This window comes from Lycorma delicatula, chromosome 2, assembly GCF_047948215.1.
Source record: "Lycorma delicatula isolate Av1 chromosome 2, ASM4794821v1, whole genome shotgun sequence".
Taxonomy (NCBI): Eukaryota; Metazoa; Arthropoda; class Insecta; order Hemiptera; family Fulgoridae; genus Lycorma; species Lycorma delicatula.
In genome coordinates, this window is record NC_134456.1 from 27979593 (window position 1) to 27999542 (window position 19950).

The 19950-nt window shown below is 30.0% G+C and overlaps 1 protein-coding gene across 1 annotated transcript in view; it reads left to right on the top strand.

Annotated features, from left to right (window-relative positions):
* The first annotated feature begins 775 nt into the window (after window positions 1-775).
* The window catches only part of LOC142320145 (uncharacterized), a 68749-nt gene continuing 49574 nt past the window's right edge, over window positions 776-19950 (top strand). Inside the window, exon 1 of the mRNA XM_075357826.1 lies at window positions 776-801. Within this exon, the coding sequence (XP_075213941.1) occupies window positions 776-801 (26 nt within the window). The remainder of the gene's footprint in view (window positions 802-19950) is intronic.

The window sequence follows — 19950 nt, forward strand, 5'->3', positions numbered from 1 at the left end:
GTTTAAACTATTTAGAACTAATTATTTACCACTACGATTAAAATATCAACTAGTTATACTCGTATTATACCCGTATACTTGTATTATTTATTAGTAAAATACATAAATCTTTAAAAAAATAAAACTTCATTCAAAGATTTTGAAAGTAATCAAATAATATCATAGAAAATCAAAATTAGAGTTAAAATTATAATGTATATTTTCAAATAAATAATTTTATATATATTTTATTAACTAAATGAAACAAATTCCAGTAAAGTTGTATGTATCTTGAGTTATATTTTAATAACCAATTTACCAGTTTGCTGTGAAGATTAGATTTCAATTTACGATACCGTATCAGTACTGCTCGGTCTGTTGCTACTTGAGACCAACTGTCAAAACTATAATTAATCTTGCAGTTTGTTAGTAGAAATACAGTCTAATGTTAAATTATAAATAAAAATTGTAGTAATCTTATAACAATAAGAAACTTTATAATGAATGAAATTTCTTACACATGTTCTTGTTTTAAATATACAAAGTCTATTTAGAAATAAAAACTAAATTTATATTCGCTTATTATTATTATTATTATTATTATTATTATTATTATTATTATTATTATTATTATTATTATTATTATTATTATTATTATTATTATTATTATTATTAATAATAATCATACATGTATGTTAAATGCATTTTTATAACCAACAAATTGTTGAAATATAATTTAAATTTAAACATAATGAGATGTTTAACACAATAACTATATTCTGTTCATAGGTGCCGGATGTGGCCAAACAGCCTGTCTGGAGGGTAAGTGATATTATGAAATATATATTACTTATATAATTAATTTAAGTATAATTTAAAAATTTTGTAGTAATAAAAAAATGAGAAATTATATCTGTTTTGTTACGATGTGTACTTAACAATTTCTGAAATATATAAATTTCGTATTAAATGAAATGGCAAGTTTATTGTTATTTTTCAGAATTATTAGTGTAAAAACTAAGATACGTTTACAGGATTATAACTTCAGTTTTGAGTAAAATTATTATTCCAGCCAAAGAATAAATTAGAGTATAATTATTCCTTATTACTTCTATTCTGATATTTCAATTAGGCGAAGTGTTATTTTTTAACATAAGACACTAGGCCTACGAGAAATAGTAGAAATAAAGTGATAAGAATTAATGATATTCGAAGCTGATCGATTCTTTGCTTGGAATAACATTAACTACTATCACAAAAGCAACTGTTATGCAATATTATAGGTTCAAATTCAGTTAAATTTTAATTTGTACATCTCAGCTATTTTATTGCTGAAAAAATTAATGAGATTATCTTAAAAATGGTTAACTCGAGTAAACAAGAAATGTCGCGCTGAATTATATGAGACCTATAATCTGATTTGAGTATACAATTCCAAATACAACAATTTTATATTTAAAAATAGAAAACAACTGAAAATAAAAGAAATTAAAGATTTTTGTAGATAATATTTTTTTTTTTTAATTAAAAGTTAAAAATACTAAAACCAAATCAGATAATTATACTAAAAAGAAATAAGTCTTAGATACAAAATTCCAGGACTGAGTTCGAATCCCGGTCAGGCATGGCATCTTTCATACGCTACCAATGGATAAAGCTGTTGATTCCCCTTTAATCATAATATAAAAAAAATAATAAAAAATACGGCAGCCATAATTTCTGCAATTATGCTCTATTATAATGAAGTTAAATACAAATACATTTATATTGTTAATATTGAACTAATTTTGTAAATGTTACACCGGTTTTTTAAATAGTATCTCTTTTTCAAAAGATTTTTATTTAACGTAACATATCATTCCAAGTATAGAAAATTTTAAACCGCAGAGTAAAAAAAAAAAAAAACGGTTTTCCGATTTGGTTTCAATTAGGAGTTAGATATAACTTCTTTTTAGTCAATAACAATGTAAAAAATTCCCTTTCGGCACGAAACACATTATTCTCAAGTCTCTGCAGGTGTTTGACACTGTAAGCCTACCGGGCTGGTCTAGTGGTTAAAACTCCTCATCACAAATCAGCTGATTTTGAAGTTGAAAGTTCTAAGGTTCAAATCTTAGTAAAGGCAGTTGCTTTTATACGGATTTGAATACTAGATTGTGGATACCGATGTTCTTTGGTGGTTGGGTTTCAATAATCACACATCCCAGGAACGGTCGACCTGAGACTATAGAAGACTACACTTCATTTACATTTTCATACATATCATCTTTGTTCATCCTTTGAAGTAATACCTTACGTTCGTTCCGAAGGCTAAACAAAAAAAGAAGAAAAAATATGGTGTAAAGATGTTTTTCAATGAAAAACTAATGACAATAAAGAACCTGTTTCATTTCAACATTTCGTTTAATAACTAACCTGTAGTAAGTCTCTAGTAATTTTACAAGAGACTCAGTTTAGTAAGCTCTTTCCTTAGAGACCTTTAATGATTGAAAAAATGAACCCTTTCATTCATATTATTCAAATGCCATAGTTTGTTCCTAATTACTTTTTAACATGGTCAATACATTTCAGTTTTTCAGACTGTACAGCACCTTCATAAAACTTCTTTTCAGTTACAATCTGGAATTCGTTGGAGTCACCATCAACAAGATATTTAATTTAAAAAAAAAATTCCACCTTACGCCATTTATTAATATAAAATCTTTTATTAAAGAAACCTCTGAAAAACGTTTTGCTTTATTTTTTTTCAGGAAGATAATGTATCATAAAAATAAAAAATTTAATATGGACACCATATGACTTCCTTGCACGTCTTTTAAATTGCATATACACATTTTTTAAAATGAAAGGTACATAAGATTTGATTTCATTAATAACTTCTGATATTTATATATATATATATATAATTTATGTTATTATTGAATTATTATTTATCTTAAATTTATTTTTAATATCTGAGGTTAATATATTAATAAATCAATATATTTAATTTAAAAAAAAAACTTAAAAAAAGAAGATGAAGTCGGATTTGAACCGATGTGCCTTCCCCTCGTAAGATCAAATATTTCATTGATCAAACTTTTATTTGACTATAACTCCGGAACCAATGAAAATAAGTACTACTTATGATATATCGTTGAAAAGCTCACAATGCGAGCTTATTACTGCAGTTTTGTAAACATCCAAAATCTAAAATTTTTGGATTTTGGGCTTTTTTGGATACTTTTGGTCTAGTCGATTGCAATCAAAAAGGTAAGGTGCACAACTAGATATTACAACAGTACTAAATTCAAAACTTCAACATCGTACGGCTAATCGTTTTTGAGTTATGTGAGATAAATACGTACAGATGTCATGCCGAAACTAGTCAAAATGGATTCAGGGATGGTCAAAATGTATATTTCCGTTGAAATCTGAAAACGGAAATTTTTCGCGATCACAATACTTCATTTACTGCGTACAAGGAAGTAATACGAACATGTCGTATTTTCTAAAACAGAAAAGAATGGAATTTTTTCTGGATAAGAGTAAAAAAATAATTTTATTTTCTTCTAAATTTTCGCGTAAGTGTATAATGTAGTCTGTATGTCCTAATGTAGTCTGTATGTGCTTAGTAAATAGATTGTTATCCTGTCTCATATATATATATATATATATATATATATATATATATATATAAATGAATACTTACATTATTATGGTGTAAAAATCAAATATAATACATTGTAGTTAAACATATAAATAAGGATATTTAAGATGAAAACAAACGCACACTCACACAATCCACATTTTACTGCTACGTTTATAATAATAATCTTTTTATTCTACCCACTATAATTTAACACTGATGGAAGTAGTAGTACAGATATAATGGTGAGACGATATGTTTTTAATTTATTGTTATGACAGTTCAAGTGAAATACAACGATTTTATTTATACTATGTTTTGTTTTATGTTGACATATAATTTAGTAATACAATAACCTTTTAAAAAATGTAGGATTTTTCAGTAAATTTACTTCACCTTACTTGTCTGGCTTTTAAAAGGATTATAATGTTGCACAAGACCACGTGTATTGAACAACAGTAAGTTTAAGCTATTACATAAGGGTTGTCGGTTATACGTTTGTTCTTTATCATTTTATCCTAGCACATCGATTTTTAACTCCTTAATTTTATCTCTGTTTTATTAAACAATATTTATTTTAACTTTTTAAAATGCTAATCGTTCGTGAGATTGCACAAAGCGCAATGTCAAATAACTCTCTCTTTTTCCTATTTAGCCTCCGATAACTACCGTTTAGATAATTCTTCAGAGGACGAATGAGGATGATATATATGTATGAGTGTAAATGAAGTGTAGTCTTGTACATTCTCAGTTCGACCGTTCCTGAGATGTGTGGTTAATTGAAACCCAACCACCAAAGAACACCGGTATTCAATCTAGTATTTTAATCTAGATCTAGTATTCAAATCCGTGTAAAAATAACTGGCTTTACTAGGACTTGAACGCTGTAACTCTCGACTTTCCAAATCAGCTGATTTGGGAAGACACGTTAACCACTAGACCAACCCGATGGGTTAATGTCAAATACCTGCAGAGGCTTGAGAATCATGTAAACCACTTTGCAATTAATCTACTCGATAACAGCAGAAACGTCCGACGGTTGAAACGAGCCCATGTACTCGACTTAGATTCTGTAACAGTTTGGAATCTTACACCGTCAAGTTTAGTGGTGTAGTATTTAATTTCTTGTTACTTCTCTTTCTTTTTCGTTTTTATTTGTTATTAATGTTTGTTTTTTGGACTATATGGTGCTGAAATTAATGGTTTTTGATTTATGACAGCTTGAAATTTCATATTTTTTACTTTAAGTTTGTTTGCAACTATTTATTGTGTATTATTTATTTTGGGGTTTCCTTAAGGACCTTCTTATCACGTGCTTTTGTCAGGAAACTTACTTATGGCTCCGCAGGAGAGCCGATTGTGATTATAATTGTTATTGAGAAAAACAAAAATTGCTAATCGTTTTGTAAACATGCAATTTATTTTTTTCTCTAACAGAATATTTTTCTTTTTGAAAGAAAATATATAATGAACAATAGTAATGTATACAATTTTTTTACTTACAAAATTAATTTTTCCATTTATTGCTTAGTTTTTTCTTTCATATTTAGTATTTTTATAGGGATTTTTTTCTACATCTGAACGTATTTTAGTGAAATTAAAAAATATATTATTTAAGAAAATAAAATTATAGAGAAATATGTTTACCGACTCAGTTAATGGTGCAAAATTCGAATATACTATTATCAAATATTTATAAATGAATTAAATACTTACGTTAATGATGTTTTTATATCAGTGACATAAACGGAATAATTTTTTTGTAACACTAATATTTTAACTATTTTTTAAAAATTTATTTCCACAATAAAAAGTTCAGATGAAGTAAAGATCTCTGCAAACGTAGAAAAATTCTGTGCAATATGTAAAAACTTAATTATATTGAGAATTCACCTTGATAACTGTTTATTGTTTTAATTTAAGTTTTTTTTCAAATAGATTTCTATAAAAGATTAAGAATTGTATTTTCTGTTTGGTTTTTTTGAACAGATATTATCTGTTTTTAGGTGTAACAATTTTAAAATAAATTTATAAAATGATGTGATTTATTTTTATTTTTTTTTATCTTGTATTCATTTCATTATATAATTATTATTTAAGCTTCATTTGGCAGTAAGAATGAAAAAAAAAACACATTTTTTTATAGAATATTCATATTTATATGCATATATACACACACGCACACAAGTATATCAGATATATTAAATAAAAATGTAGAAAAAGATAGAGATAGAAAATAGAAATAGTGTATGATTAAAAAAAAAATAATAATAATAATAGCTATAGTGAAACCACAAGTTACTTTAAGGCACAAATGAGTAGCTTTATAAGTGGAATACCGCTGTTAACATACAGAGGATAAGGGGTTTGATTGCAGGAGTTTAAAGAGCAATCTCTTTCAAGAACCACGTGGCAAGTATATTATTAAAGTCTTAGGGGGTGGAAATACGGGGTAGCGATATTAGATACGTGCAAACATTGCACTACAGGAGGTAGTGTGTTAATATACCCTAGATTAGGCTGTACTTCAAACCATATACCCTTATAAACAAAAAAAAAGTTGCTCTTAAAGTTATAAACTATATTCCTTTCACTTGTTCGATCATATTTTATAATAAATTCGTATCGAAGATTTATATTTACTCAAGAATTTTATTTACTCAGAATGTTTAATTAAAATAGAATCATTTTTTATGTTACTGTTTCCAGTAGGATGAAAGGAGGAAATACTGATTGTGGTAATGTTAATACGTTTATGAACTTATATCAAAGAAATAGTAAATACTTTTTTAAATTGTTTTAGTCGCCTAATTAAATTTTTAAATGAAATTTACCTAATTAAATTAGGTAAATATTTGAGTAACACTGATTATATAACAAAAATTATCTAAATGTATGCTGTAATAAATTTATTAAATTATATAATTTTATTTAATTTATATATTACAGAATAGCATTAGTCAGATTAGTTCTGCATAATACACATATAGTTCCTGTAATAAAGAAAGTATTATTCATAAGCGGAAATATCACCTGCATTTCGGTGGGCCTGGCTTATCTGTAAGCAAAAGTGTATTCGGTTTAAAGAAAAAGCGTGGAATTCGTTCCTTACTTTCCCCGGGAAAATGTTTCTTCTTTTTTATCATTATCCCTTACTCCCCTGAGCCGGACGTACAATCAAATAAAGCTCAGACCAGGAGATCGTCCTTCAACTCTAAGAGGGCCTCCCCACTTACCGGCAGTATGTCCATCATGGCAGTTCAGACCCCCCGGTGGATCTTTTTTATTTCCTGCCTCTAATCTCCGAGAAGAGGTGTACCTGATCCGACTATGTCGTTCCCGGCCCCCTCCCCGGAGACCGGATCTCGGTCTACACTCTTTAATGCCTCACGCCTCTAACCGTTGAACAGGAAGAACCGGGCTTAACCAAGTTACACCCGGCCCCCAACCCAGCAGCCGGGTCTGGGTCTTTTATTTTGCCCAATCTCAGCCTAAGGACCCCGGAATCCCCGGTCGATCATCGTAATTGACACACCTCGGCATGCCGACCCTCATGACCGGGGCTATCCGCCCTTCCCTAACTCTAAAATCCACGCCGGCGCCCCTCCTCGTCTTTGTTGCGTAGCACTTTAGTGGCAAACGAATTAAAAGCTCTCCAATTTTCATCTGATGTCAAAATAAAAGGTATTAAAGTCTCTAACTTAACCCTATCCAGGCCAGCCTGCCTACGTAAAACGTACCGTTCCTCACACTCGAAGATTGTATGTTCTGCATATCCACCTTACTACAATACGTCAGCCGAACCTATGCAAATAATACTCGAAAGTCCCATGACCTGTTAACATTTGTGTCATGAAGAAATTCATTTCGCCATGACCCCTATTTAGCCAAAGATCTATTTCTGTAATTCGCCTGATCCAATTAGAACCTCCACCTGTCATCATCCATTTCATTTTCCAGGAATTTCTTGTAGGCTCCATCGCATCACGTTTCCCCGTACCTTCATATCGCTTCATTCGTTCTTTCACTTGCAGCTTCCCAGAAAACCTGGCATTGAAGATTGTTACTCATTAACGTTATGTCACTTTAATATACGTCAATATATTATACATAAAGCTTATGAAAATATATTTTTTCCTCGTAATTTTTACGTTAATAAATGGTGAAGTAAACAATTAAATTTAAAGTTAATTAATAAAATATACTTCAAGTTACTACATTGTTGTGTTACGTAATTTTACATCAAATTCAACTGCAAGATGGGTCAGAGAATTTTTATTTTGCAGCAAGATGATGCGCCTACTCTCAGGGATAACTCTGTAATGAATTAACTGAATGACCAACCTCTGGAACGGTCTCCATGGATCCGATAACAGAGCTTTTTGGGGTGGCCTACAAAATCACCCGATCAGATTCCATGCGATTTTTTTCCTTTGAGTTTAATAAAAGATCTTGTATATGTTCCTCTTCAGCTACTGTTATTCCCGATTTGAGGTTCAAGATTGAAGCCTTAAAAAAGTTCCATTACTCTAGACATGCTGGTTAAAGTATAGAACAACATTGTCATATTGGTTGGATGCGTACCGCATGACGAAAGGTGCTAATATTGAACACTTGTAGGGAACAACTCTTTCTCTACAAGTAAGAGTAACTCTTTCATTTTATTTGTGATTCATTACTATGAATCAAAGTTAAAAGATATTAAATATCTTTAAAACGCTGATTTTTTTTTATACATTCTGTATTATATACATGATTAAACCTGTTTGCTTTTTAATAGGAACTTTACATTACTTATGGTACGCATAACTCATTTCATCTGTTTTAGTTATCTGAACTACCTAAATCACTTCTTAAATAGATTAATTTTAAATAAGATTGTAGTTTAAACCAATATATGATTATTTTCTTATTAAACTTAACCCACCGGTTAATTTAGTGGTTCAACTCGTCATCGCAAAATCATCTAATTTTCGAAGTCGAGAGCGCTAAGGTTCGAGTAATTGTAAAGATTTTTATTTGGATTTGATAATTATACTGTAGAAACCGGTGTTCTTTGGTGATTGGGTTTTAATTAATCATACGTCTCAGAAGGTGTTGAATTTCTGTTCCAGACATTTTTACCAGTACACTTACATTGCAGCTATGCCAGTCCTGGCAAGACGGTACCAGTAATTGTATTTGTCTATACACACATACCCAGACCCAGCAGTTGCTGGAAAACTGGCTGGAGAAAACAAACAGTTAAATTTAAACCAGGAAAATAATTTAAAATAACTAAATGGCAATTTTGGTTGTTAAAAAAATCCTCAGTAGTTGGTACTGAGAAAATGGTAAACAAAAAAAGTTAATATAAAAAAATAAAAGCAAATACAATAATAATTAAAGAAATAATGTTTGCAAAACATTTTATTAAGAGTAATGCAATCTATGTTAAGAAAATAAAAAGTGTTAAAAAAAATGCTATAAAAATTATCAAGTATTGTTTTAGACAAATCAAATCATTTCCAACTCAAATTGCCCCGTTCAGTAGTTTAGATTGTTTCAACTGTTTTTACGCTTTCTACTAAAGTTATAAAAAATAACTTTTCATAAATTTTCATCAACAATTTTTTTTAAATTAATGTTTTGATTTATTTTTCATGCTCAGATTTTAATACTATTGTTTTATTGTTTCGTATTTTTTAACGATTTTTCAAAGAAAGGTGTTTTAATACTTTTTGACGCACTGTTAGATTGGGGGATAAAATTGAATTTTCTTTATGTTTTAACTATGAGGAGTACAAGAATACCATTCATGTATAAAATATTGCGTCTTAAAAGTCTCCAAAATGACTACATCAATTTAAATGGAATTTAGGCATGCTGTATAAAGTATCTGAAATTGTGCTTGTAAAATTTTGATGAAGATTGATTCTTCAGTTACGCTCAAGTTAAGGTTCTTTTTCCCGCCTTCTGGAGCCGGATACGCAATTAAGCATAGCACAACTCCAGGAGATGCCTTCTCCTCAAGTAATGAGGAGAAAGCAGTGACGGGCCCGGCTATGCCGTTATGGCTGCCCCCTTCCGCAACCGGGACTCGGTCTTCATCGCCAGCCTCAAGCAGGGGAAACCCCGCCGGTACTCGATCTTGCCAGCGCAGGAGATCAGGAGTCCCTGGGCTTCTTCACCACCACCCACCCGTAAAAACTACAGACAGATAGCAGGTCTACGCGAGGCTGTTCCTACCTTCTTGCTTCCTTGTTCTTCCGACGCATAATCCCCGTTAGCCTGTGATAGCGTTATAGCTCGCCTCGCTGGTAAGCTATAACGCCATCTGCATCAGTTAACCCTGTGGCCGCCGCACAAGCACGCCGATCTGCCTCCCATCGTAAACAATGGAAGACGATGTGCTTCGGCGTGTCGTGTTCTCCACAGCATTGGCAACCTGTATCGCCGATCCGCCACCGCCGAAGTAAGAAAACGCGAAAAGCTCCGTGACCGGTCAGAAACTGCGTGAGCCAAAAGTTCAGCTCACCTTACCTCCTCCCGGAACACGGCCCAATCCGTGGGATAAGACTGTGCGTCCACCTGCCATTGGTGGATGCATTCCACCGCTCCTGCCAATCCTCTTATATTCCCGCATACGCAGTCACCTTTGGTATCCCTTGATGTATAAAGGAATGGACCCTCGCCAGTTGTTGGAAAGGAGACATATCCGTTACGACCACGTCTGCCTCGGTCAATTTAAGATTGACAATGGACAACATAACCTCAATTTGAGTTTATGTTGACGTTGGTTGGTTTTTTCATTCACGCTTATGCAGTGAATCACAGTGATGACTGTTTAAACTTGATTTCTTGTGTGTAGGATCGACTCGTTATTTTTAATTATTTCATCAAATAATCGTTATAATAATTTAATTTTCTTATAAACGGAAAATATATTTTATATTAAATAAAAAAAAAACAATTATACCTCTTTTAGTTTTCTCATTTAATTTCTGTTTGTTTTGAAAAATTACGTCAACCACTTAGTGATTAATCTGCTTGATAACAGTGGGGACGTCCGAAGGTTGAAACATCTCCATGTGCTTGACTTAAGAGCTACTGAATAACAATTTGCAGTTACTATCGCCAAATTTAGTGAAGTTATTTTTGTTTACTTCTTTATATGCTTTTTGTTTGAACAAGTTGTTTTGTTCTTTGTTCGACTAACTATCGCTTGATTATATTTGTTTTTGTGTTTTCTATTGACTATGTGTTTGTTTATGTTTAATATCAGTTAATTGTTTGTTTTTATGAATTACGAATGGTTGGTAGATAGGTTGATAGTAATTCTTTATTAATGAACTTTAAGATTATTGCTTACTGATATTATGGGAGTTCCTTAAGAACCCCTTATCATGAGCATTTTATCAAACGATTTACTTATGGTTTCACTTAAGGGCCCGCTGTAAATATATTAGTTGTGTAACACAAAAAAACCAATTATATTTTGTATATTTCTGAGCAAAAATTTATAAAATAATATCACACAAAATAAAGAAACAAAAAGTCGATCTTTTTGAGCAGAACTGCTCAAGAATTCTTTTCTATTTACCTATTTATAAGAGTTACCTTAACATACCGTTTTTTCTTTTCAGTTAAGTATTATGATTTATTTTTTAATACTACTTTCTTTACAACTATTCATGATTATTTAACAATTAAAATGGTCATCTCTAGTTTTAAATTTTGATTTTTAACGTTTTCTTGTTTCAAAAATTATTTCAATTACAGTTTACTGTAACTCTTTCTTCATACTTGAGTGTTAAAAATCGGTTTTCATTACGTCTTCTAAAATGTGTTTTTTTTTTTTTAATTTAGTATCGTCATACATTTATCTTAACATTATTTTATGTATTTATATTTTAAATAATTAATATAAAATTTAATCACACCTTATTTTTTACTTTATAATTAACTGGTGATGCTAATCTGATCAAGATTTACTGATACGTTATATGGTACGTTATATTATAACGTACCGATCAGAGTAACAGATTTATTTATTTACTACTTATAGAATTGAACTGGCAAACGGATTCCAAAATTCTATTTGATTAAAGTAAATTGTACTAGAGGCAATCATCGTTGAATTAATCAACCAAGCAGTTGTCATCTTACATTAACGATTTTATAGGAATATTAAGCGACTTTGGTACTTTTTCGTTTTACGACTACCCACTTTTTTCGCATTTTTTCACATAAAAATTACATAGTACAACATGTTTTATAATAATTGAAGAATAAAACATTTGAGAAAACACAATAACATGCTGTTTTATACCAGTCTTTCTAAATATATCATATTTTACATGTTAACATATAAGTCAAGGTTAGCGAGCAAAGCGAGCGTAAGTTAATGTCAAGTGAAGCAATAACGGATTGGAAAATGTACCTGTGAGAAGTGTGTGGTGTGTGCTGATCATTTATTCAAAAACCCAATAAAGGTAGGTCGTCCAGGAATGACGGTAGAAATAGACGAGTTATCATTTTCAAAAAAAAAAGAACAATAGAGACATAATTCTTTCACATCAGTGGATATTTGGAGGTATTTGCAGAAAAAAATAATCCAACCAAACTTAATCTACGCTCGCTTTCCTAGCTAACCTTGAGTAATTAAAAGTAATGAATGATTATTTATATAATAAATTATATAAGTAATTATTGTAATTATTTATTATATAAATAATCTAAACATTACTGTTAATTGGTTAGATTTTATTTATAATTATAAACAATAATGCTTATATTTTTAATATGTAAAATATATTAATATGGAGAACGTTTATAATAACCGATTTGAAGCAGTATGTTTGTTTGTTTTCTCTAATGTATTATTGTATTATTTTTATTGAGATATAAGGTTACTAAAGTATTTCTATAATTTTTTTTCCATCAATTATTATAAAACATGCTATAATAAGGAATTTTTAAGAGAAAAAATTCCAAAAAATTTAGGGGAGGCGTAAAACGAAAAAGTACAGTGATGTTTTTTACACTATGTTTTATTTTCAAGTTAACATAAAATTGAATTATGTTCCAATAGTATATTTGAAACAATGTAAATGCTTTACTATAATAGCAAATATAGTACTTTAATTACTGTGCACTGTATACTGTTTATAAAATTTAATATATGTTTATGAAATTATTTAAAAATAAATAGAATTTCTTAAAGAACATAACTGAAATTATAAAATACATTATTTAATTTTATTTGAAACGAAAATATCAATATTTTATTGGTATACATAAAACAAGGAATATTTTTGAAGATACGTGTGTTTGTTAAAGAAAGCTACTGACGCTGCAGATCACTAGCACTAGAGCCAGTTAATCATAACTGACTAAAGGAAGAGATGATTAACTTCAGTTTGATTTAAAGAAAGATTAATTTATCTGCAATTAGGCAAGTGATAGATAACAGTTGAAAAGCAATGATAATGCTGATTATTTAGAATTTATCCAATAAAGGGCTCAAAGCTAATCAAAACGGCAGTCTTCGATTATATCTAAGTAATCAGACTCTTTGCAAGACTATGCAACTGCCGTAATCACATTAACAGTACCGCTGCAATATTGAATGAAATAACTAAATCATTTTAAAAATTTAAATTCAGTTAATAATTATTTATTGATGTGTACACATTATGATGTAGATTGTAGTATTTAAGTATTTTTATAAAAAAATAGAATAAAAATGAGTTTTTAAAAATTAGTAAAGTATGTCCTATAATTGAACTTTTATGAAATAAAATGATTCACTTATATTTCTAATGATATAACTCTCTAAAAGCGGTTAAACAATCTAGAGTAGGCAGGTATAACTTCCACCGTTTTTCGGCAATAAAAGGAACAAATAAATCGATCAAAAGTTGAATAGGCCATTTATTTATCGTTAACTTATTTATTCGTTCTATCAATCAATCAATCAATCAAATTATTATTACTTTTCCGTAAACAACAACTATGTTTGTTAGCAGTATAGACTTGCCAAGCCGCGACCGCTAGCCTGGTGGCCGCCGTTAATCTAGATTGACGGGGGCGGCTTTAGCGCAGCTGCTACCTCATACCCCACTGCCTTGATCCATCTCCCTTTTCATCATTTTATCTCTTTCTCTCTTGTAACATATCCAGCCTGTTTCTCATTTCACCCTCTAACCTCCCCAGCCGTCAACAGTTACTGTAGTTATTACCTCATACCTCAATTTTTCCCATTCATAATATATCAGATACAAATAAATCCTCATGAATAATTCTCTTTCACTCTTCTACATCATATATTCATATTTATTGAAAAATATTATTAAACAAAAATAAATTATTTGACATCAGTGTTATTGAACTTTCTAGAGTTTGCTTGGAATTTAAAATTTAGCTTTTCCGTAGCTGATAAAACTGAATATTACCGCTACTTTTACATTACTTACTTTTTTATTAAAGGGAAAATAATTTTAAAAAAGGTTAGAATGATTAAACCAATAGAAAAGTAAATTTTACTACCTTGTACGAAGTAAAGGAAATATTATAATCGCGAAAAATTACGGTTGTAGATTTCAACGGAAATATACATTTTGATCGTCCCTAAATCCATTTTGACTAGTTTCGGCATGACGTCTTTATGTACGTACGTATGTTTCTCGTATAACTCAAAAACGATTAGCCGTAGAATGTTAAAATTTTGGATTTACGACTTTTGTAACGTCTAGTTGTGCACTTCCTCTTTTGATTGCAATCTATTGGAGTAGAAATGTCAAAAAAAGCCGAAAATCTAAAAAAATTGGATTTTGGACTTTTCTTAACTGCAGTAATCAGCCCTCATCGAGAGCTTTTCAACGATATATCATAAGTAGTACTTATTTTCGTTGGTTCCAGAGTTATAGCCAAATAAAATTTTAATTAATGAAATATTTGGATCTTACAAGGGGAAGGCACATCGGTTCATTTCTTTTTTTTAACTTTTTTTTTTAAATTTAAATATATTGATTTATTAATAATTATTAACCTCTGGTTGTTAAAGAATGTGTATATGTAATTTAATAGGCGTACAAGGAAATCATGTGATGTCCACATCAATTTTTTTTTGTTATACTGTTTTATTATTACTTATTTATTTATTTTTTTTTGTTGAATTAGCTTATTTATATAAGTAAGACGTATGATAGATATGACTTGAAATAGGATCATCCTCGATTAGTATACAAAAACAATTAATATGAATAAACTCATGAAAACTAGTAAATATGAAATATCTTGCTAATATTTGATGGTGTCTGAGAATAGTTAAATATCTTCTCACTATTAATTAAGTCTGGTACTTAAATAGAACAACAATAAGTAATACAGTAACTCCCTTTAACTTTAAGATACCCATAGACGTAATAAATAAGCCTAATAATAAACGTAAGCAACCATAAATTTGAACAAACCAAAATAAAAAATAATAATTATAAGAAATTGTATTACCAACAAACCCGATAATCATAACGGTATATCAACCAGATCAAGCACATGGATCTTCAGCACGATCAAGCATTTTCAGCTTTCTAACATCCTCAGTGTTGTCAGCTAAATTCAAAGCTAGATAATTAACATTCTTCTACAATCTGAACACATATCTCGAAACTAGGCGTTTAACTTCTCAAACGTATGGAATTCCTTTCATAAAGGAACCACGGCGCTTGTTTTATGTTCTGTAGTATTTTATTCTGGAACCGTTGAACGGTCTCCAAATTGTTGTTACTGGTTGTGCCCCATAGTTCAATTCCGTAAATCAATATCGGCTTTAATCTCTTAAATGTGGTTCTGTTATATAAGGCTTTCGCCTTGTAAAACAGAACTTTATTACGTCAGTTTCCCAAATAACGAAACTACATTTCGAATTACAATGAATAAAATATAACTAACAAAGTGCAAGTAAATCAATAAAAAATGAAATAGATCAAAAACGTATAGATGGTCAACACAAGAGATAAATTGTCAATAACACAAAGAAAAGCACAATATTTACCGCACAACAGCCTCAAGTTCTTATAATACACACAACTTTTTCAATCGTGTCACATCCTCACTATTATCCAATAAATTAACAGCCAGATGGTTTTCATGATTGTTAAGTTTAAGTATATACTTTGAGCTTAACCGGTGAATTTCCTCACGAATATATTGCATCCCTAGGTAATCGTGGATTATCTCCTTGTTCTTTGAAAACCATGACGCTTCGAATATCTTCCTCAGCATTTTGTTCTGAAACCTTTGGATGATGTTGATTTTACTATTGCTTGCCGTACCCCAAAGTTGTATTCCGTAGGCCTATATTGGCTTTAAAAACCCTTATACAATAACAGTTTATTTAACTAAAACACGGACCTGCTTCTTAGTAACCAGTTCAACCGCCCAAACCTTATATTTAATTGATTTCTCTTTTCTTTCACGTGAATTTTCCACGTTAGGTACTAGTACGAATGAAGTCCTAGGTATCGTAAATTGTCCGAATAAGAGAAGTGAATTAGATCTGGGCAGATATTTGGGAAAATTCGCCTCCTCATCGCAAACGTCACATGGCTCGACCATTCACTAGAATGGCTACATAACTTTGATTGCAGTTTCTTCAAGACTGCTGGGTCAACGTTAACCACAGTAAAGATTAATAAAAGTTCTATTTTGCGCTCTATGTAAGGTAATATAATAATAGTAAAACATTGGAAATTCTCTTCTTTATTTGAATGAAAAGGATTTTATTTTTAATTTACTTTTTATCATGAAAGGTTAAAAACTATTGTCTCTCTGGTAACATATGGTAATAAAATAAAAAAGGTTCTAATCTTTGGTAGGAAAACCAAAGCTAGAAAAATTTATAAAAAAATTTTATGAAATATGTTTTATATGTTTATATAATATTCTCGGTTATGTTATTTGTAGTCGTACTTCCGGTGACAAGGCCTAAAATAGTTTATAAACTAAAAATAATGCACAATAAAACATAACATCCAACACTCTTCGGGTATAGCCCTTAGCCCGAGTTAAAAAAATAATAATAAAATTAATTTTCCTTACACATATATAACCCTAATTTTCTTTTTCTTTTTCCTATTTAGCCTCCGGTAATTACCTTTCACATAATACTTCAGAGGATGAATGAGGATGATAAGTATGACTGTAAATGAAGTGTAGTCTTGTACAGTCTCAGTTCGACCATTCCTGAGATGTGTGGTTAATTGAAACCCAACCACCAAAGAACGGTATCCACGATCTAGTATTCAAATTCATGTAAAAATAAGTGACTTTACTAGTACTTGAACCTGGAACTTTCAACTTCCAAATCATCTGATTTGGGAAGACGCGTTCACCACTAGACCAATCTGGTGGGTTATAGCCCTAATTTTAGTTATTGGTAAGTTAAACCATTTCTGAGATATAAATTCATGTATAGACCAATAAGTCTTTCATGATACATAAACTTATAAAACATTTGTAATTCTAGATTTTTGTATTTTTGATTCAGGTGGTTTCAAAAAGTCAATAAGTACAATTTTTTACTTTTTTTTTTACATTGTACCCGTTCGTATACAAACCACTACCAATACTTTTTCCCTGACATTTTATATTAGGCGATGAATTAAAACTAATGAATTATAAAATTATTTACTCTAAAAAAAAGCATTTCTAAATCCTTACCTTGATATGAATGAATTAATTTTATAAGCTATCACGATGGGACTAAACCATAATTTCAAAATGTGTAGGATTACATGCTTATTAGCAAGCGTACATAAACAACATAATTATGAATTATAAATTGACTTCAAGTTTTGTAAAAACTTGTAATTCTCTTATTGGAAACATCCACATTTTTTTCAGTCATGACTAAATTAAATCATTAAATTAAGAATCATTTTTTAGTAAATAATTATAACTAATTCCTTGTATATTCATTACAAATTAAAAGGGAAAAATATCTACCCTTTTGATCTCAATAAACTGTAGACCAAAACTATGGACAACTTTTGTAGAAAAGTGTTTTTCTTTAATATTTTCATATAATATTTTTAAGAGCTGAGAACCTTTATTTTTTTAACTCCATTCAGTACAGGTTAACTTGGTATACATTTTATTTCAAAAACAACGATTTAGCAGTATTTTTGGAATAAATATGAATAAACAGAATCAGTCTGTTTCTAAGATTTACTCAAAATCTTAGTAAACCTGATTTTGCCCAAAATCAGGTTTATCTTTAACTATATGACGTCAACAGACTAAAGAAGAAAAACTCCAGGCTTATTATTTTCATCGAATATCTAACTCCTTAAAACTCATTTCGGTCTCTAACAACTGAAAAATGCTGAATCTGAGTTTTGTAAAAGAATCTACGCTATCTAACATTATGGTGTATCTAATCTTATCTATTGTTTATCTATTACCCACATAATAGAGTCTTCTTTAATAGATTGTGCATATAAAGATTATGCAGCTATTATTAGAACCTAAAAACTTCATGCTTTGAAGCTTTAAAGAAATTTTATGCAAGACAATGCATGTTTTATGTTTTATTCTGTTATTTTTGATTTTATCATTTATCAAAACTTTTAAAAAAATAATCAATTAGCTATTATTGAATATCTATGAAAAATATGATTGTATTTATAAAAATATAAACATAACCCTTAGTACAAACGTGTTTCTGAGTTTTATTTATTTATATATATATATATATATATATATATATATATATATATAAAATAGGAATATGTAAATTTAATTTTTATCTTGTTTCTAATTTGTTTCTCTAAAAATATTATTTTTTAATATACACTGGTTAAAAATATTTTTCAGATAATAATGATTTAATATTTTGCCGTCAGATACTTTTCTGCTCAGTAAAAATCAGTTTCATTCATTTTACATTATGAATCTCCTTTAAGAATATCAGTATATAGAGAAAAAATAAAAAAAAGCAGGCATTGCCATGTTTTTGTGGGGTCTACTTAATAAAAGGCGAAGAGAGTGGTTTGAGGGAATATTATTCGTCAGTTAAGAGAGGGAGTGAAAGCAATTACTCAGATAAATCAGGCGGAAACCACCCCGATTGTAAAATCTAGAGCTTTTCTATAGTTATTTGTAGTGTATGGAAGGGTCGCAGTTCTTTTGTAAAGATAGGCCGCTGTGTCAAACATGTTCACAACAACTCTTGGACACAAGTTCATTGCTTTTCGCCGGTTGTCATCAATCAACAAAACTGTTTATTGCGCATTGAATTAGTCACGTGCAACCATTATTACAACATTTATTCACTTACATTCAATTCATTCAAAGGAATATAATATTTTAGAAACGTTTATTGATACAGAAATTAGAACATCTAAATTTAAAATTGTCAGATTTAAAGTTGAAGTCGTGTCAAATTTTTATAATCAGCTATTTGATACACCTTAGGAACACAAATAACCCATGTAGAAAACTAGGATGATTTAAAAAAAATATATAATGGTATTGTTACACATCATTCTTTTAAATAAAATTAAATTCCTTCACGTTCTGACCTTTGTTTGCCATTCGGGCTTTAAAGAATACTTCTCGATATTCCAACGAGTTATTTTCTACAGCGTTCAAAAATACAGAGTTAGCAACATAAAACCGAACCCATAACATAATCACTGCAGATTCAGTAGATTATGTTGGAATGAAATTGCGTGTATGATACGGATAAATTAAATAAGAGAAACATAGAACGTAATTTAAATGTTGCATTTATTTACCTTACTGATACAAAAGATTTTCAAGATTATCATCGTGGGCATCGATGCACTTTTGTGCTCGACTGATCATATTGAGAGTCGTCTGATGCAAAACGTTGTAGTCAATTGCATTGATTTCTCGTTGAATGTTCATCTTCAGTTCATCAATATTGTGGGGCTTAGATAGATTAGATCTCTTCTTTAAGTAGCCCCAAAGGAAATAATCGCAAGTAGACAACTCCAACTGTCCACCAGAAATGTTTTCAAGAAGCCAGTTGCAATAATCAAGTCGTTTCGGTTTGTATGTCTTCTTCAGTTGTTGCGCAGTTGTAAGGCGGTATGGTTTTTTAATTTTAATTTATGAAGAATTTTATGAAAAGATGTGTATTTAACAACAGATTGTTGGGATAACTTGCATTGTGATTTTTTTGGACTGGCAGTAACTCTCCTTTCAATATTGGCAGTAGCCTGTGAAGTCCTAACGGAAGCTTGCCCATTTCGTTTTATATTTGAAACCGAACCTGTTGTACGCCATTTTTTTAACTAAATTGTGTATTGCTGGGATACAGGCATTCGGAATTT